At 40.5% G+C, this 20,983-nt stretch overlaps 1 protein-coding gene and 1 long non-coding RNA gene across 2 annotated transcripts; both read left to right on the top strand.

Annotated features, from left to right (window-relative positions):
- Positions 1 to 1,171: 1,171 nt before the first annotated feature.
- On the top strand, positions 1,172 to 20,410 carry SPTSSA (serine palmitoyltransferase small subunit A). Its single transcript, XM_019983793.2, has 2 exons — positions 1,172 to 1,336; positions 19,259 to 20,410. Exons 1-2 carry the CDS (start codon positions 1,234 to 1,236, stop codon positions 19,360 to 19,362), a joined length of 207 nt encoding a protein of 68 aa, XP_019839352.1. The 5' UTR covers positions 1,172 to 1,233; the 3' UTR covers positions 19,363 to 20,410.
- On the top strand, positions 1,348 to 14,651 carry LOC139178225 (uncharacterized). Its single transcript, XR_011562657.1, has 2 exons — positions 1,348 to 1,567; positions 8,051 to 14,651. It is a non-coding gene; the product is annotated as an uncharacterized lncRNA (long non-coding RNA).
- Positions 20,411 to 20,983: the final 573 nt, after the last annotated feature.

Genomic DNA, 20,983 nt, shown 5'->3' with positions numbered 1-20,983 from the left:
TTTAAAGTGTAGCAGAAAACTACTTAACCTATTAATATAAACCTTGTAACATTTAAATAGCAGGCCATTTAATAGTATCATGTCACATGTTAATCGTGCATCTTCATTCCTGAAGGTGTGTGTGACGTCGGGGCCCATTTGTTAGTGGGAAAATCTGAACATTTAAGAGCGCATCTCCAAGAAATATCTGCCCCACCGACGGATCTCAAGCAATCTGTCATCTGCATAACCAACCAGATCACCGTCCTTCTCCCGGCCTTGACCTACAGGGCACCTACAGCTACTAAGAGAGGTGGGCAGACACTTCTTCACAGATGCCTTTCATGACCTCCTTGAGTGGGGGATGTTCGCCTCCACACTCTCTCGGAGCATCTTATTTTCTCCCTCTGCACCGATCATGGCACCCCACTCCAGTACTCTTGCCTGGAAAATCCCATGGATGGAGGAGCCTAGTAGGTTGCAGTCCATGGGGTCGCTAAGAGTCGGACACGACTGAGCGACTTCACTTTCACTTTTCACTTTCATGCATTGGAGAAGGAAATGGCAACCCACTCCAGTGTTCTTGCCTGGAGAATCCCAGGGACGGGGGAGCCTGGTGGGCTGCCATCTATGGGGTCGCACAGAGTCGGACACGACTGAAGTGACTTTAGCAGTAGCAGCAGCAGCACCGATCACAGCTTTAATTGCATTGGTGTGATGAATGCCTGTCTCCCTCTCTAGATCGTAAACTGCACGAGTTAAGCACCCTAATAAGTTTCTATTCAACTTGTAATGCCCGAGCCCATTAGGACGCCTAAGGAGTCACTGCTATACCACAGATATTTTTGCAACCGGCGTTTCTGGGCCCTAGTAGGAGCGCCCGCCCCCGCGCTCAAGCCGGCGGGCAGTACGGTCCCGCCCACCAACGGCCTCAGGGCGAGGCCGGGCGGGGCGTTCTCGCGGGGACAGTTCCCGGGCTCGCGTGGGCGCGGCGCCGGGAGTGGGAAGCGCGGAGGGCCGGGAGCCGCGCGAGGTTGGGCCTGGCCAATGAGCGCGGCCGGGCGGGGCTCGCTGGCGGCGGCCCGGGAGCGCGCGGGGCTGGGCGTGCCCACGGGTGACGCTCCGGGCCTGGCCGGCCAATGGGCGCGGGGTGGCGGGCGGGCGGGCCTGACGGCCGGGGGGCTCTAGGACGCTAGCGGGAGGCCGGCCGGACAGACTGACGTTTGGCTGCAACGCGGGAGGCGCGTGGCGGGGATGGCGCTGGCGCGGGCCTGGAAGCAGATGTCCTGGTTCTACTACCAGTACCTGCTGGTCACGGCGCTCTACATGCTGGAGCCCTGGGAGCGGACTGTGTTCAGTATCCTGCCCGGGCCGCGGTGCCGGTGGGGGCGCGGAGGGCCGGGGCGGCATCCTTTCGGGCTCCAGGCCTGGCAGGCGGAAGGGCGGAGGGCCGGCCCCGCGGGAGCTGCGCGCCGACTAGCCTCTGCGCGACGGACACGCGGGCCGAGGTGTGGGGGCCGCGCGGGTGGCGTTCCTGCGGTTGGGAGCGGGCCGGGGGGGCGAGATCTCTTGAGATCAGCGGTCGCGGGTGAGTCTCCAGACCCGAGATAGAGGCGTCTTTATTACTGGAGGAGATCCCCTAGGGAGACGTCTACCGGGTGTGCCCTCGCCTGCTCTTCGGTCGCGCCAGCCGTCGGTTCAGTCTCCTGTTCCTGTGGGAGGCGGGGACCGGGTAGTGAAACAGACCGCTCCCGGCTTGGGCGCTTTTGACCTTTAACTGTCCCTGATTTAGCTGGCTTCGATCCTAATGAGAATGCTAACTAGTTTATCAGCCTTCAAGTGAGATTGTGAATTTGTGTTATGGCATCCCAATTCAGTTTTTGAAAGCAGCTCTGTTAATTGTACCTTTTTTGATCTTCAAGATGGTTAGTTTTAAAAGTGTGTTTTACTCATTAATTTTCTGTTTGCACAGTCCGGAACAGTAGAGCCCGAAAAGGAATTTATGGTTATTTGCAGATAGTGTTTGAAACTCTGTTTTCGTAGATAGCTAGTAACTACTTGTTAATGACTGCTGGGCGTTTACTACCAGCCAAACAACTGGGCTAAGCACTTTTCCTGTATCTTAACTCATCTTAACTTTAATAACCACAATGAATAACTCATGATTGTGAAGAAAGGGTTCCTGAATCTATATTGACGTTCCTTGATATAATTCTTGCAGAATAAATATTAATAATGATAGAACTTTTTAAAAAAGAACTTGAGGACCAATTTGAGACAAATACTTTACAAAGCATGCATGCCCCATGGAGGGCCGCTCCTCTTCAATGAGCTTTAGTTGAAGTAGCTTCAGAACAACTTTGCGAATACATTGTTGCATTGTGGTAGAGTGAGATAATTTCATTCCAAGCCTTAAAAGTGTTTATTTGTATTGAACTAGCATAAGATTGTACTCAAAGCTGTCTTCTGTTTCAGCACTTTTGAGGCATCTTAGCTGCTCTATAAGGACATTTAGTTTTATTACTGTTGGCATTTCTTTTCAAACCTGGAATTTAAGAACCAGAATGCATATTTTGGATGTAAAATCTGAATGTAAAGCATGCTCTAGTTTCCTGAACCATTTACTTGTAGCTGTAGTTTAGTTAGGATTTTTTTTTTTTTTTTTTTTGCAGTTTAATTTCACTCTAAGTTCTGTAGGTTGGAGTGCATGAGGTCATCCTTGTAAAGTGTATAGTAAAATAGAGACCATCTCTTGACTTAGTTAAAATGACTAAAAAGTGAGTTTAAACAGTGTTGTGGTAAATTTAAATTCTTTAAGAAATCAGAAGTTGAATGTAATGCCCCACTATCAGAGTCTACACTCTTGATTTTACTCTTGAAGGCTTTTTTGGCCTATAGATAAATGCTACAGTGTCAGTGGTGTTAAGGCTTTTTTGTACTATGTTGCAATAGTAACAATGTCCTGTAAATAGCTCCATGATGGCTTTGGGGGCCTGATGTGGAGAAATAAATTATCAAATTGTCTGTAGTACCTCTGTGGATCTTTGCCTTTGAAGCATTTGACTTCTCATTGGTTTATGTAACCACATGATTTCTACTAAAACACAAAAAATAATAAGATCTGCAAAAACCAGAAGGAGATCTGCTGGGAACTTTTTATTTCCACCTCTTGAGGGGAAGCTTTAACATGTTTCAGAAATCCCCTTTCCTTCCTGGAAGTCATCAGTGGGAAAGGAAAAGGCCAGGTTTTGTAACCAAGACTGGTTTTGTAACCAGTGAGACACTCCCTGTAGTGTGGCTCACCCAGTAACATTTTAACCATGCTGTTGAGGGGAGATGGAAAATTAACAGATACTTTGTTAACATAGTTTAGAAGCATACATAAAATTTATTTTAGCCTTGTTTTTTAATTAAAAATAAAACTAAATAAACTTGTATTTTGTTATCACTTATTTTTGCCACCTTTCTATGGCTTCTTATGTTTCCATGGCATTTTATACTTTAGTTTATTTTAAGCAAAATGTGGGCAGTTTTTTGGTGTATGTTTGAAATTAGATTCCCCGCCCCCCCCCCCCCCCCCCCCCAGAGACCATGATTTCTTCAAAGAAAGAGTTCTTTTTGTTGTTGTTTAGGAACATGTTACTGCACACAAATAATGCTTGACAAATATTTGCTTATATGTTGCAGAAGTGCTGATTTTAAGCCACTTTTAGAGTAGTTTTGGAACTGGATTGTTTCTGATGAACAACATTCAGTTATATTCAAACTTAAAGAAGTAGAAAAAGCTGTCAGTTGAAAGAATTTCTTTTATTTTGGAGATGTTTACAAAATTTGCATTGTTGTCCCCTCATTTGTAAAATATGTACATTTGTTAAATTCTTTGTTCCACAAGTATTATATACTTTCTAATGGCAGATACTATGTGCCACCTGGGAAGCCCATTCTAGAGAGTAGAGATTTACCTACAAATAAAATATGAAAGTATTCTAATGCCACTAGATAAATAAATAAAAATATAGATTATTAGGTTCTTATAGATGTTATGGAGGTAAAAAAAAACAGCAGAGATGAGGATAGGAACTAAGGAAGAAGTCTTGTTCTTTGATTTTAGCTAGAGTGGTCAGGAAGGAGACATTTAGAAAGATTTAAGCAGGGAGAAAATCCCAGGGGATTGAGCTTTCCAGGTAGCAGGAATGGTAACCATGCCCTGAAGCACCAGCATGTCTGGTGTGTTTCAAGGATAGCTGTGCAATTGGGGTGGAGAAAGTGGGGTGAGTGGCAGGAGAGGTCGGATCCAATTCGGTAGGGCCTCCTAGGCGTGGAGTGTGAGTTCTGGACGTGAAGGGAAGTGCTCATACCTTTTGAGTAGAGTCATGCAGATCCAGTAACAGTTTTCTCACTGACATTTTTTCTCCCTGACATTTAAATATTGGATAAAGTCAGAAATAGGAATATACATTTTTTCCTTTCCTCTTGAGACTTAAAGCTCTTTTCATTCTGAATGGAAACCATGCACACACATACATACACCCTAGGAATGGGATTTTTGAAACTTATTTTAATTAAAATTTTTTTCAATGTACTGAGTTCTTCTGAGTTTCCAAGAATATGAACTTCAGTTTTTCCTTCGGGGAAATTAAATCCAAGTTCAGGAAAAACTAGAATTTACACATATTCTCAGATTCCCCCTTCCCCCTCACCCCATTCAGCTGAAAGAGCTGGGGATTGAGTGCTTTGGGACCCAGGGCAAGAAGAGCGATTAGAGAAATTGCAGAGGGAGGTATCTGAGGGTTTGGCTGCATTTTCCCCACATGGGAAGAAGATGTGGACTGGGGTGTAGAGATGTGTTAGGATGGTGAGTGAGTATACCAGGCTGACTGGCTGGAACACAGATTCTTTAAGGCAGAATAGGTGGAAAGTACAATTGAAAAAGCAGGTTGAGGCTGTTTATTAATTGGATGCTTCTGTGTGTATACTTTGTGCCAGATGCTGGCTCTAGGTGCTTTTTCTGATGTGTCAGTGAGCAAACAAGACAGAGATCCTTGTCTTTGGGAACTTTTATAATAAGTGAACTATGTGGGAATTCTGTGGTCCAGTGGTTAGGACTCTGCACTTGTGACATATATAGTGTGTTAGGTGGTAAGCATATGGAAAACAAAAATAGGTAAAGGGGATAAGAAATGTGTGGATAGGATGGAGTTACTATTTTTAAACAAGGTCTCAGGAGAGGCTTCATTGTGAAAGCGTACTTGAGAGTGAAAACATGAAGGAGTTGAGGGAGTTAGCAGGGTAGACATCTGACAGAAGACAGTAGCTGGCAGAAGGAATAGCAGTTGCAAAGTCCCTGAGTCCATAGCTGCCTGGCGTGGATGAAGGCCATCACTGAGGCAGGTATGGTTGGAGCAGAGTGAGCGCTGGGGAGAGTAGAAGTTGGTGAGATCAGACTCATTGGAAGTCCTGGAGGTCTTTGTGAGGACTTTCGTTTTTAATTTTGGTAAAAAGGGGTGCTCTTGGAAGATCTGGTAGAAGAGTACTCCAATCTGACTTTAAGAAAAATTATTTATTTGGCTGCTCCAGGTCTTAGTTGCAGCATGCAGGATCTTCAATCTTTGATCTTCGCTGCAGCATACGTTGTAAAAAAAATTTTTATACAACTTTAAAGGTTGCTTTCCATTGACAGTTATTACAATATATTGGCTATGTTCCCCACATGGTACAGTACAGCCTTGAGCCTGTCTTACACCCAATAGTTTGTACCTCTCACTCCCCCACCACTGTTTCCCCTCCTCCCTCCCCAGCATTTTGTTATTTATTGATTGATTTGATTGCACCGCATCTTAGTTGTAGCCTGTGGAATCTTTGTTTAATTGTAGCATGTGGAATCTAGTTTCCTGACCAGGGAGCTAGCCTGGACCCTCTGACTGGAAGCATAGAATTTTAGCCACTGGACCACCAGGGAAGCCCCAGCATTACATTTTCTAAGCTGTATGTTCTTTTCAGTGGTGGCTCAGATGGTGAAGAATCTGCCTGTAACGCAGGTGACCTAGGTTCGATCCCTGGGTTGGAAAGATCCCTTGGTGAAGGGAATGGCTACTAACTTCAGTATTCTTCCCTGGAGATTTCCATGGACAGAGGAGCCTGGCAGGAACTATGGGGTTGCAAAGAGTCAGATACGACTGAACTACTCCCGCTTTCACATGTTCTTTTCAGTAGCGACTAGAGTATTTTCTTAGAGTTTTGCTGTATCCTCAAATGTCTAAAGCTGGACCTGAGAAAGATTTTTCTTTACATCTGAATATACTTGAATAATTAGTGTGTTTGAGAGTTTAGAAAATACACCTTCTTGAATTATAAATGAAAAATAGTTTATACATCCTCATGGGTCAAAACTCAAAAGGTGCAGAAATGTAGATGGTGAAAGTCTTCCTTCCACCCCTGCCCCAGCCACCTCGAGGCAACCATTGTCATCAGCTGCCTGTGCATCTTCATTCTTTGAACACCTGGAAAGTAATAGGTGTTGTTTTGGTGCGTGTAGTTTGGTGAAATCAAAGCTTTTATAAGCCAATAGAGAATTGTTTGAAGAATATATTTTGCCATGCCCTTTTGGAGGTACTAATAATGATTGATATGGTTCCCTACAATGAAGTGTCTCTGTTTTTTGTATATTTTCTATATAAAGTATATTTTGTAAATAAACACAGCACACAAAACAAAATTGACAAAGAAAACCCCTATATAAGGCCAGTGGGTACCATTGTCTGTCTCTTTGGGAGAGCTTTCTCTGAGCTAGTCAGTAAATTATTAAAACCCTAATTCACCAAGTGTCTTCTACTAGAACTTGTTTTTTCTTAATGAGCTCCTTTTTTGAAGAAAATGTTTGTAAATATAGAACCATCTGACAATTTAAATAGGTTTCCAGTAAAAATCAGCCTGTGATGAGGCAAAATTCTTAATATCAGAAAGTTACTTTTAGAAAAAAATTATTAGTAAACAAGCTTAATGCCTTTTAGAAAGATTTTATTAAGGTACTTTCAAGTCAAATAGGATTTCCAAATAACCTCGAAATAACCTGAACATTCTGTACTACCTTCCAACTTAGGTAGGGAAAGAATTTCTTCTCAACAATCTTCAGTCTTTCTTTTGTATTTTATGCCATTTCCTTTTTGCCTTTTGGAGGAATGAAGGCAGTTTTCCATTGTCAGGGAGGGGACTCAATGAGGAAAGCTGAGGTAGGAAAAACTGTAACTGATAAATTAATACTTCCAATTCTCCAGCCCAGTGGTATTCAGACATTTTGTTTGTGTATCCCCTAAAAGAACACAAAGCACATACTACGTATCCTCTCACTCATTTAAGTTGACATTGGAAATCTTTCATAGTAAATTTAGACAATAACAGGAGGGGTTTTTTTGCTATTAAAAAAATACTGTGTATTTTTGCTAGAAGCTTTAAACTATGATTTTTTTCCATATACAATTCGTAGAAAATGTTCGTCACATGATCTGATTTAGCAAAGCTGGTCCTCACTCTGAAGCCAGGTGGGTGAACTCAGTCTTAAATTTCTGTCAGAAAAGCCTTAACATCTGACTTCCCTGGTGGTCCAGTGGTTAAGACTCCACACTCCCCATACAGGGGCATGGGTTCAGTCCCTAGTCTGGGAACTAAGATCCTGCATGCCCTATGGTGCAGCAAAAAAAACAAAAACAAAACTCAGTGTCATTTTCTTGTCCAAATGATTTTTATGTAAACACCTTTACTCCTGTCTCACCTTGTTATTGTTGCTGTTTTATTTGTTTTATATTTAAAAATTTTTGTTGTTGCTTTTTAATTTATCTGATAACTAGTGGTTCGTTCTCATCTACACTAACTCTAGGTTTGTGCAAGTGCTGACAGGTACATAGGTAACTGATATATAGAGCTTATTTGGTGAAGTTTTAGCTTCATTATGTTTTCTGGGCAGCCACACCACCACACATGAATACAGTATGGGACATTCCTTATCCCTTTGGCCAAGCTTTATTAAAACCAGTGTTACTGCTCACATCTGGATTTCCTATTTTCTTCATGTCAGATTTCTGGATCTCTTTCATGCCTGAGGGTCATGCTTCTTGAAGCCGACTCCATGGGTGTACTTGTGAATGTTGGCAGTGGATTCTCTGGCCACTGCCTCATTGATGGCAGAATGGCCCTTCTCTGTATCCTGTTTGCAGGAGGCATTTTGTGGGGTCCAGATTGGAAAGGTGTCTCATTTCCAAATTCATGTTATTACACAGATGGATGAGGCTTGGAGCTGTGCCAGAAATTTGTAACTTGAATGAAATAAAGTACAGAGTAAGTTAGTTACCATTCCTTTGCTTGCTGTCCCGGATGTTATTTTATAGTCTGGGGAAATGTGTGATTGTAAGATTCTGGAAGTAAAGTGGGAGAAGTGAAATTGTAAGTGGGGAGGGAGTGATGAGAAGGAGAACTAGCAGATCACAGTTCTCAGATCAGCTGGAGGAGAGAAAACAGTGGAAGCTGATTTATAAACTGATTCCCCTAACTGATCCAAGCCCTTTGAAAAGTTGCTCCAGGGCTCCAGTGGGCTTTAGTTTGAAAATCGCTGCTCTCGCCTGTTTCATACTGCCTGGATATTTGGCTGGCTACATGAGAATGTTAGACTATCCCTTATCTGTACTCCTTAGGATAGTATTTTCCCTTAGTGGGGGGAAAAAAAAAACTCTTCTTTTGAGAAAGGTGGAATATAAAAGCAAAACAACAATAACAAAAAGACAAAAACAAAAGACCAGAACTGTGCTACACAAAGAGTAAGTCTCCTATACTAGGATGTCAGGAAAATCATGGGGAGCTGATGGTTGAGGGGACAAAGCACATGTAATCTACAGTGTTTCGGTGTGTGATACAAGTGATTTTTCAGTAGAGGTGAATGTGGATCCTCTCTCTACTGCTTCATATTCTCAAGGACTTTGTGACCTCTCCCCAACCCCAGCTCAGAGTTTGAGTGTTGTTAACATTGGTGATGCTTAGGGGTAAGGATAAGATAAATTCTTTAGATTAAAAAAAAAAAAAGCCCAATGCTTAAAGCTACATGTTCCAGAAGATCTACTTAATGGAGGATGTATACTTTTCATGAATTGCAGTGCTTAAAAAAATAGCAGTTATGGAATGAGGAGTATTTATGATCAAAAGTTATGAAAAGAACTATTACTAATACAGGAATTTTGGCATCACATGATGTTGTTTACTTGCAAAGTTGTATCTGACTCTTTTCGACCCTGTGGACTGTAGTCCACCAGGCTCCTCTGTCTATGGGATTTCCCAGGGAAGAATACTAGAGTGGGTTGCCATGCCCTCCTCCAGGGGATCTTCCCAACCCAGGGACCTAATCCGTATCTCCTGCATTGGCACACGGATACTTTACTGCTGAGCCACCGGTGAACCCCATTATGTGTTGTATGTGTTCCTGAAAAAATTCTCAAATAAGATAGTTTATGGGAAAATACCACTGGCGCAGACTCCTCAAAACTGATGCAACTTCTAATGAGAACAATGGTTAGCATTTGGGGGGATAACTTGGATAGCCAGGGCAAGCAGACTGGAGGCTGCCCCAAGGGACATTAAAAATTGATGGACAGAGTTGACTGGAAATGCTGGGGTGTGACAGAGATGGTGTGGGCTGCCTTGGAGGAGGCGGTGCAGGCCTGTCATTAGCGGAGAGTTTTTCCAGCTGGGAGGTGTGCCTTTTTGGAAAGGGAGAACCGGTGCAGACACTAATTTTTAATTTTCTTAAAATAGAGCTATAAGGACTTGCAGCCACTGAGCTGAGGGATGTTTCTTGTTGAAGATTAGTATTCTTTTCTCACTAATCTGGCTCCCCTAATTTATGAAAAAATCCCATATGAAACAAATCCTAGTTATGTATGAGCTGATTGACGTTTCAGAAATGTGTTATAGCAGATTATATTTTAGAGCAAACAGGTAATTCACCCCCCCCCCACCCCTTGACTCCAGGACTTCAGATCTTCATTAGATTAACAGAAGCTCTAATTAAAAAGGGATATAGCCATACGTAGCTTCAGTGTCTCTGGGCTCAGATCTGCAAACCATTTCTAGGATTTCAGTTCAGAGTTGAACAGTGTCATTGCTGGTTTTAGCAGCAGACTTTTTTGCTTGTTTAGTTTTTAAAGAGTTCATCATTGAGTTGTTCTAAAATCAGTTTCCATACTTACGTATGACAGACACTACAGAAAGCTCAGAGAATGGGTTTTGCCTGCTAACGTTAACCTCTGATGCTGATGTCATGTTCTTCGTTGTTGTTTAGTCGATAAGTTGTGTCTGACTCTGCTGCAATTCCATGGTCTGTAGCCCGCCTGGCTCCTCTGTCCATGGATTTTTCCAGGCAAGGATACTGGACTGGGGTGGGTTGCCATTTCCTTCTCCAGGGGATCTTCCCAATCAATGCTTTGAACCCATGTCTCCTGCATTGGCAGGCGGATTCTTTACCAGTGAGCTACCAGGGAAGCCCATGACGTCCTTTACTATGGCCCAAGAATATCAAATTGGCTGACATATACTGGACTGTATCTTCTACTTGCTTTCATATATGACAACCAGAGTATCAAAAGTAACATATTTGGGGAAAAAAAACTTTTTTTTTTTTTTTAAACATTTGGTGGTGTTCTGAGGCTGCAGGATTTTAGTTCCCTGACCAGGAAGTGAAAACCTGCCCTCAGCAGTGAAAGCATGGAGTCCTAACCACTGGGCTGCCAGGCAATTCCCAAAATAAGCTTTCTTAGCATTTCTTTTCAAGGTCAGGGAACAAAAACTGCAGTAAGAAAATGGCAACCCACTTCAGTATTCTTGTCTGGAAAATCCTGTGGACAGAGGAGCCTGCTGGGCTACAGTCCATGGGATTGCAGAGAGTCGGACAAGACTGAGCACATTTCTTTTCGCGGTCAAGGGACAAAACCTGCAGTAATAAGGGAGATTCCTTTCCATAGCATTGTTTAACAGCAGACACCTGCTTTCCCTTAGAACTTTGATTGCTTTTCACCAAACAGCCTGTGGTTATACTTTATCAGATGCTTTGTTTTCTTTCAGATGGTTCCTTAAAATAAATTAGATTTATCAAAACTTTTGAATATATCTAAGGATAAAAGTTGGAGAATGGCACTTTTCCACTGCAATGGCACCCGACTCCAGTACTCTTGCCTGGAAAATCCCATGGACGGAGCAGCCTGGAAGGCTGCAGTCCATGGGGTCACTGAGGGTCGGACACGACTTCACTTTCACTTTCACTTGTCACTTTGATGCATTGGAGAAGGAAATGGCAACCCACTCCAGTGTTCTTGCCTGGAGAATCCCAGGGACAGGGGAGCCTGGTGGGCTGCCGTCTCGGGGGTCGCACAGAGTCGGACACGACTAAAGCAACTTAGCAGCAGCAGCAGCAGCAGCAAGGATAAAAGTAGCATTCAGAGAGTTCATTTTACAAAAGGAATTTGATTAATAGAAGATTGGGTTGACTAGTAGAAGATTGAAAAACGACATTTTAGCTCTGTTTTTTGATGTGACCAGGGCCATCAGAGACTAAAAACATTGAAACTATTCAGTGAAGAGGAATAAATCATACCCACTCGAACAAAAACCTTTACTCTTTTCCCAGTGAGGAATTAATTTTGGTTTCTCCAGAGTCTTGCGAACAGGTTGCTAAGGTAGGTGGTGATAGTGTGAGATTACTGGTTAGGGCAGGAATGTTAGTTTCTGCAAGCTTATGATGTACTGTATTTTAAAGCATTTCCTGTTTTGTTTTGTTTTTAGGTTGCTGGGAAAAGGCCTAGGGTGGCCAATTCCTTGTATGAGCAAAACGTCTTTATTTATTTTTCCTATCTAGCTGGGAACTTACCAGCTCGTGATTAATTGAGGATTCCTGTTAAAGAAAACAGAAAACAATACAAATACACAGATATATGGCTTCACATCCATTTGCTGTTTAATCCATTGAACCCATAAAATATTTAAGTTATGTCCAGGTTTATAAATAACCTCTAATTTTTCACTCAGCCCTTGAACATTTATTGGCAGTTCCTGCACAGTCTTGGCACATTATGTGCTCAGTTCTTTTTTGTTGTTGTTGTTTTTAATTTTTATTGGAGTACGGTGACTTTTGTTGTATCTGCTGTGTAGCAGAGTGAATCAGCTATATGCTTACTTATATCCTCTCTTTTCTTGATTTCCTTTCCATTTAGGTCACCGCAAAGCATTGAGTAGAGTTCCTCTTGGCTCTACTGTAGGTTCTCATTAGATATCTATTTTATACATCATCTGCTCAGTTCTTGATGATTGACAAAGTCCCGGCGTTGTCTAACAATGCACTACAGCCAGAAGCAAAGAGCAGCCGAGGCACTCCCTCTGAAGCACTCCAAAATCAGTGGTAGAGGCAGTTACATACACACAAAACAGAAAAGACTTTTTTTAGTTCTTGAGATTTTTGGTTTGTTAGTCTAGATTTCACTAGCTTAGTTCTGTATTGCTTGAATCATGGAGCCTGCTTTAAAGCATGAACCTGGTTAGTCTTGTACAGCTAACTGATGCTTGTGGAAACAGCAGTAAGGGCTTGGTAAGTGGAGAGTTGGTTGTGGTCTAGTCGCTCAGTCCTGTCCAAGTCTCTTTCAACCCCTTGGACTGTGGCCCACCAGGCTCCTCTGTCCATGGGATTTTCCAGGCAAGGATACTGGAATGGGTTGCCATTTCCTCCTCCAGGGGATCTTCCCAACCCAGGAATTGAACCCAAGTCTCCTGCTTTAGAAGGCAGATTCTTTGCCACTGAGCCACCTGGGAAGCCCAAATGGAAAGATTACTCTATCACCTTTGTATATTATGTAACATTAAATATAGATTATGTCACCTTCTAATATAAGTGTATTATGTAGCACTGATATTTACATTTTCTGTGTGTGTATCTGTGTGTGTGTGTGTGTCAGCATCTCAGAGGATTACATTAGGTGATTGAGAAATGGTGCCTAAATGCCTTCTCTAAGCAAGTGGAATCTGAACATGTTGATGCAGGAAGGGATTTCATTTTACGGAGAAGAAACAGGTTCAGAGAGTTGTGATGCCCTAGTCGTGTCTGACTCTTTGCGACCCCATGGACTGTAGCATCCGTCCATGGCTCCTCCATCCATGGGATTTTCAAGGCAAGAGTACTGGAGTGGGTTGCCATTTCCTTCTCCAGGGGATCTTCCAACCCAGGTATCGAACCTGGGTCTCCTGCATTGTAGGTAGACGCTCTTACCATCTGAGCCACCAGGGAAGTCCATACTATAAATTAACAACAAGTTAATAGCAGAGTGACCTTGGGCAATTTCCAAACAGAGGTCTGAGTCATAGTGTTACGTGCCCAAGCCTTAAAACAGTAATTTCAATAAAGATTATGTTACCTTTTGTTGAAGAATAGATTTATATCAACCCTGAAAGGTAAGTTATCTATATCCTCATATTATAGATAAAGAGACTAGTAATCAGATAATTTTTGGCACAATCAGGGATTGACAAAATGTCAGCTCAGACCTAGGTCTCTTCTAGTGCTATGGTGATTCCAGTATCCATTTCTTGAACTTTACATTGTATCAAGGACACTTTAAAATTTGAGAGGCGTGTTAAAAGAATGCAGTGGATTGAGAAATCCACTCAAGGACTCAGATAACAAATAATAGCTGTTGTATTCTAGATAGTATACTTTTAGCTTTGTTTGGGAGAACATTTCTAAGGAGGTGAAGGTCACAGGTTCCCCAACCTTGCAAATGTCACAATAAAACCAAGGCCTAAGAATGTCAGTAGACTGCCATTATAAATGGAGCCAAACATAATCTCAGGGAATATCCAACTCAGTATTTTAGAGCTATTTCAACTACACGGCTGAAATTGCTTAAATTGCATTTGTAGAAAGCTATTATAAAAGGCATTTCTTCTTTTTTTGCATGTTTTGCAAGGTGATTATTAAGGCCAGTAGAAATTCCTCATGGTCCCATTGTTTTATTTGTTCACTTATTATGAGTTTCATTGTATAGTTAAGTCAGTTGTGAGTTTTAAATAGTCCCTTATTTAGTGGAGTGTGGACTTCCCTGGTGGCTCAGACAGTAAAGCGTCTGTCTACGATGCAGGAGATCTGGGTTCGATCCCTGGGTTGGGAAGATCCCTTGGAGAAGGAAATGGCAATCCACTCCAGTACTATTGCCTGGAAAATCCCATGGACAGAGGAGCCTGGTAGGCTATAGTCTATGGGGTCACAAAGAGTCGGACACAACTGAGTGACTTAACGTTCAAATTAGGAATTTAGGTTTAATAGATACTACTATATATAAACTAGTTAAGCAGAGATCTACTGTATAGCACAGGGAGCTATATTCAGTACCTTATAATAACCTATAATGGAAAAGAATCTACAAAAGAATCTATCTGTATATCTGAATCACTTAGCTGTATACCTGAAATGTTGTAAGTCAACTGTACTTCAATTAGAAAAATATTCTTTTCTGGTTGAGCTTTAGGATAATTTTTGGAAATAATTTTGAAATTTAATTGTATAGCAAACTTACTTTTAGAGAGTTATTATTACGATTCTGAAGATATTTAGGAGAACTGGGGTCAGAATATAGAAACTTTCGAGGGAAACAGAATAAAAGTTTAATAAGTGGTTCTGGGTAAAAATTTAGGGTTATTATTATTATTTCGAGCAGCTAATAAATTGGCATTTGCATCTTGGTTCAAGTGACTTTTGGTGATTTTGTTTATTTTGGTCAGAATTGAGAGTTATTTATTCTAAGAGCTAAGACTTTCTATTTATTTCCTAAGAACAAATTAGATCCAATGATGCCTAACCCAAACTTTGTCAAGGAAGAAGATCCTTCAAATAAAATAGCTTTTAGTCTAGTATGATATACAGTTACATTTTCCTTTGCAATTTTTACTTATTAAAAAAATTATTGACTATTCTACCATGCAAAACACCCCTTAAAGGATAATATAATGAAAGTGTGCTACCAACTAGTTGAAGGAAAACATTACTAATACATTTGAAGCCCCTTTACACCCCTTCTTGCGGGTCTCTCTTCTTCCTCTTCCCATTTCACCCCATTAAGTATCCAGTAGCTGAATTTTGCTTATATAATTGCCATTTATTCTTTTTTTTAATTTGTTTTTTAATTGAAGGATAATTGCTTTACAGAATTTTGTTGTTTTCTGCCAAACATCAGCATGAATCAGCCACAGGTATAGATATGTCCTCTTATTCCATATGTATTCATTACAACAGAATGCTATAGAATGTCATGAGCTCTAGTGTCTAATATCTTAATCAGGCCAAAAAAAAAATCTTTTCAAGTTTCAGTAAGTTCTTGTTTTATTTAGAAAAACATCCTGATTTTATATGCAAAGAAAATTTTAAAGATTTGAGAATTTAGTGTTCACAAAATTGACCTTAAGTCTCAGATTCCTATCTTATGTGGAATAGTCTCTGTTAAGCTAAATTTATGCATGTTCCATAACTGATACATTTTCCATAATAAATTGAAGGATTACAGTGCCATAAAGAGTAGGTAATATAATCATTCAAATGGCTGTTTTTAGTAATTACTTCTTACTTGAATTTGAGCCAATGACCTGAATTTTATTACTATGTCATTTCATTTGTTTGGTGTAGACACTCATAAATCTTACATAAAAGGTATAAAAAAACCAAAAAACATTTTGAAAATATCAATTAGAAAAAGATTTTGTGTTTCTTCGCTGTAGTCACTGTAGAGTTTGTCAGTCACAGTACATATGTGGAATATGTAGAAAGCACTACAGTGAATCCAGGGTCAAATAATGTTTCTTGAGCAATTCCTTTATTCATCACACATTTTTTAAGCATGTGTTATGTTAGATATTGGAGATACAAAAATGATTAGACATTGTTCCTGTGTTCAAGGAGTTGACAATCTGGATGAGATAAATCTACAGATATAAGCACTGTGACATTTAATAAAGAGTTTGACAAACATCAGGGAGTAATTACTTCTGTCAGGACATTGGGGTAAGAATGGAAAAAGCGAGTGTTAGGGAAAGCCTCATCTAAGAAGGGATGAGTCGCTGAGAGAATGATTAGGTTTTATTTGGAGGAATAGGACTTCTCGTTCATAGGAAGGTGTTATGGTAATGGTGAAGAACACATTTTGGAGGTTTGAGTGATTTGGTTTGGAATTGGCTCCATTGCTTACTCTGATTTTGGGGTGTTACTTAAACTCACTGAAGGGCTTAACACAGTTCCAGGTGCACACTAGATATTCACAGAATGAAAGCTGCTACTGCTATTATCTTTGTTGTTCAGTTGTTAAGTCGTGTACAATCCCCATGGATTGCAGCATGCCAGACTTCCCTGTCCTTCACTGTGTCCTGGAGTTTGCTCAGGTTTGTATCCATTGAGTTGATGATGCCATCCAGCCATCTCATCCTCTGTTACCCCTTCTCTTCCTGCCTTCAATCTTTCCTAGCATCAAGGTCTTTTCCAACGAGTCAGCTCTTTGTATCATGTGGTCAAAGTATTGGAGCTTCAGCAAGAGCCTTTCCAATGAATATTCAGGATTGATTTCTTTTAGGATTGGTGAGGTCTTAAACTTTGAACTGGCTGATCAGATTTGGGGGTGGGCATTGTTACAAAGAGAAGATCTTAATTGGTTCAGATCAGTCAGGGCTTGTCCCTGGAGATGGGATAGCATAAGGCCTACTCAAGGAACATGACAGCTGTACTAGCAGGAGAAGTGGAGTGGATATTTGGGAGAAAGCACATTAACCATCTTACATATCAGTGGCAGACAGGGGAAAAGAACCAGTGAAATAGGAAAATGATGTGAGAGAAGGAAGGAGAACCCCCAGAGAAGTACCTCAACCCAGAGTAGAAGGAGTTTTAAAGAGGAAAGACGAAAATGGCATCAATTCAAATAGCCATTGGGTTTGGTAGGGGGTCATCAGTGACCTGAGAGTGTCTATAGCCTGGAGGGATAGAAGGCATATGGTTGTGTGGATGATAAACAGTAATGTGGAAACAACACGTACATACACTTTTTTTAAAAAAAGAAATTAAGTGGTAAATACAGGCTGGTTGTTTAAGAAAGAACTGAATTAAGGGGGGGGTTAAAAAGTAAGTTAAAAAAATTGTCATGGGTGGACATTACCTACACCTGACATCTGCGTCTCCACCATGGTGGCCAGTTCCACCTCCCCCCGGGGCAACCTCCTTCCTGCAAACCCCCTTCTTCCTCTTGTGAAGTTCTTCACAGGGACAGCAGCACTAACCCAGGCACCCCCAGCGGGGTCACTGGTGTCATTCCAGATGTGACACTGGCCTCCACCACCATCTTTAGTGACTCGTTTCCAAAGGCCTGTCCATTTTCTTCATGAATCCCGCTTTACGATATTCCTGTGTCCGGGTTGTCTGGGTCAACCATTCTGGGTATGGTGAGGGACACTGAAGGACTAAGAATGTCCACTGTGGCCCTCTCTTTGTCTTCCTCCTAACTCTATCACCACACTGCTCCTCCCACCCCACCAGAAAAATGTAAATCCCCAAATAATGGTTGTTAATCATCAAGAACTTGCCTTCCCCATCCCAGGACCCACAGTTTGACCAACCTTCACTTAAAAGCTAAGACTGAATGTAGGCTGACCCCTCCCATGAAGACTGTGAGATCCCACTATAAAATCATGTTGTTGTTTTTTTTTCAGGCTGCGCTGTGTGGCATGTGGGATCTTAGTTTCCCAACCAGGGATAGAACCTTTGCCCCCTGCATTGGGAGCGTGGTCTTAACCACTGAACCGTCAAGGAAAGTCCCCAAATCATTGTGATTTTAGTTGCATTTCAAAAAGCAATCACTGTGGGAGACTTTTCACCCATGTTTGCTGAATGAACTTAGGGTTTGAGTCAGGTTTGAGCTTCGACTCTAAAGAAAGCTTCCTGTGTGGCCTTGGACAAGTCCCCTCAGTGTTTTCTCAGTCTCTGAAGAGTGGTAGTCAATAAACATTTCACAGGAAAGCTGAAAGCTGTAAAGGTCAAGTGAGATAATACATAAAAGATTTGTCAACTAAACTGTTATACAAATATTGGTTGGTAGTAAGCACATTGTTTATTTAAACCCTATCTTCTCATAGAGGAATGTAAGGTATGCTAGAACTACCAGTTTGTAGAGTTGAATGTATGGAAGACAAGAGGTAGGGGGAGGGGAGGTTGAGGATATGAATGAAGGAGTGACTGAAACACAGTCCTAGTTCAGAAGCAGTTACTCCCTTAGAAATCCTTAGGTTTTACATAATTTTTGTTAACAGTGTTTCACGTGGCCCAAAGGGAGGACTCTGTTGATTTGTGTCTATACAGTTTAAATTCCTTTTGGAATGCAGAGAAAGGACCACAGTGCAGAATGTTTGTGGTTTAGGTTATCAAGATGACTTTTGTTTGACATTGCAAAGTTTAGTGAGAATAATATGTGTTTAATATAGCTGGTGTTATCAGTTTATGTCACTTTATATACTTATCAGTTATATATGTTATCAGTTTATATACTTACGATTGATCTTATCTTTGGCCCTAAAATCAATATCTTACCACATTCTAGTCTAAATAATTCTAAAGTTTTTGGATCAGACATTCTTATTATTCACGTCCGAAGACCTTTTGCAGTCATTAAATACTGTACAATTTTATTCCTATACATTTCTATTTCTTAGGTTAACAGTCACTTTCTCTGCTTCATTTTAAGCAGCCTGATGTTTTGAAATAAAACAGGGAGAATAGTAGTATGCCCCATGCAAGGTGATGCTGAAGATAAAATGAGCTTAAAAAATTTAGAATGGGGACTTCTCTGGTGGTCCCGTGGCTAAGACTCATCACTCCCAATGCAGGGGCCCCAGGTTCAATCCCTGGTCGGGGAACTAGATTCCACATGCTGCCACTAAGACTTCTCATGCTGCACCTGCGATTACATGTCACAAACACATGATCCCACATTCTGCAACTAAAACCTGAGGCAGCCAGATAAATAAATAAAATTGTTAAAAACAATAGTTTTTAACAATAGTTCAGGTGAGCAGCTATAATTATAGTTATTTGTTCTCTATAAATACTTGATAGGGATGAGAAAGAATTAAGTGAATGGATACTTCCACACAAAACAGTTGCTGCAAAAATTGGGGAATTTAGTTTTAGATAAACTGAGAAAAATCAAATGAAGTTTCCTTAACTGTGACTCAGATTCCATGCTGGTTTCCATCGTGGGGATGGCACTGTACACGGGATATGTCTTCATGCCTCAGCACATCATGGCGATACTGCACTACTTCGAGATTGTACAGTGACCAACATGTGGCCAAGTCAAGAAGCTCCTTAGGGAAGACCCATCGCCTGAATTTGGAAAGAGACTTCATCAGATGTCATAAGAAACTCTCCTAGATGTCAACATAACCAACCCTATGAATATAAAGACTAAAATTCATGAGTAGAACAGGAAAGCGATCCTGACTCATGTGTTGTGTTCTTTATTTTTAATTTTAAAAGAGGCTCTTGTATAGTAGTTTTTGTCTATTTTAACATTGTAGTCATTTGTACTTTGATATCAGTATTTTCTTAACCTTTGTGACTGTTTCAATATTACCCAGTGAAAGCTTTTCTTAATGTAACTTTGAGTACATTTTAATTGCCTTCTATTTCTAAAACCTAAAGTCATTAGTTGGGCTTTACTGTTCTTGCTATTGTTTGGCATACATATCTGCCTGGAAATATTTATACTCTTAACCAAAGTTTTGTAAGAAAAAAATTCAAGATTTGGGGCAAGGGGGCTGGGGAGGGAGGATATTTTATTGAGAACTATTTACAAAAGACTTATCTGTAAGTTTGAACTCAGGAGTACAGTTTTAGTTATCTGGACTCTTATCAGCTTTTGCTTTAAAACTATAAAGTGTTTCTTAATGAAAAAGGAAGATCTCGCTAAAATTAAAATAAGGAACCTTTCACCTTTTAAATATTTAATTTATGTGTGAACTCATTTCCAGAAAACTTTGATGATGGTTCTTGTGACAAATGGTGGTTTAGTAGCACTATTATGTAAGGCTTATATACCATAGAGTTTTTAACAGAAGGTAATGAGCTTCTTCTGAGGGCCATTAGTAGCACTGTACTTCCTTAAATTTAGATTCATGATTGTAATGGGTGCTGCAAATGCATTTGCACATTGCAATATGATGAGATGAATTGTTAAAACGTATAACAAAAAGAAATGTACACTTGGTTAAAATCTGCTCACTCTTTGTATTGTTTTTTTTTTTAAAAAGATTTTTATTCCGTAAATGTAAAATGACTACCTAATTTTTTGATGTAAACTCATTAAATTCGAAGAGAGAAAAATCAGCTGATGTAGCAGTATTTTTTTTTCCCTTGATGGTTAAATATTGATCTAATATTTATATTTCTGAACTGATTACTGTGGGCCAATAAGCAGTAAGTATATTTTAACATGTCTCTCAACATAAAAGTATTGCTAGTTTAAAAAACTAGACATTTTTTTAAAGCATGCCTCCCAGAATGTTTTGCTATTTTTTTTTCTTTAGAAAAATATTTTTGGCATCAGATTGTACAGATTAGACTTTTGAAGTGTTTTCTAGCCCAGAGGTACTAAGTAATATTTGAAAGCCTGGTATTTTTAAAGAATCAATTGGTATCATCTCCATTAGATAGGGAGAGTGAGGGTAATGTATAATTTGATTTTGAAGTGGTTAAAAGTAGATTATCTCAAGTGAAATAATGAATATGAGGATGTAAGTCTGAATTTATTCAATTACTGCTCAAATTTGGCTTTCCCCATTGACATCCTCTCTCCCCTCTTAATCATTGACAAATAGCTTCTAATATCGGGATCTTTGCTGAGTTGAAAACAAGACAAGTCAAGAATCATTAGTTGACAGGGATATCCAGATAATCTGT

Source organism: Bos indicus, chromosome 21, assembly GCF_029378745.1.
Source record: "Bos indicus isolate NIAB-ARS_2022 breed Sahiwal x Tharparkar chromosome 21, NIAB-ARS_B.indTharparkar_mat_pri_1.0, whole genome shotgun sequence".
NCBI lineage: Eukaryota > Metazoa > Chordata > Mammalia > Artiodactyla > Bovidae > Bos > Bos indicus.
This window is presented reverse-complemented; position numbering and strand designations above follow the sequence as displayed.

What these genes read in the sequence shown, in the direction of transcription:
- SPTSSA (XM_019983793.2), top strand. Translation starts at nt 1,234, where the DNA reads ATGGCGCTGGCGCGGGCCTGGAAGCAGATGTCCTGGTTCTACTACCAG. An exon ending in CTGGGAGCGGACTGTGTTCA is followed by an intron (nt 1,337 to 19,258) that starts GTATCCTGCCCG and finishes ACTGTGACTCAG; the next exon opens with ATTCCATGCTGGTTTCCATC.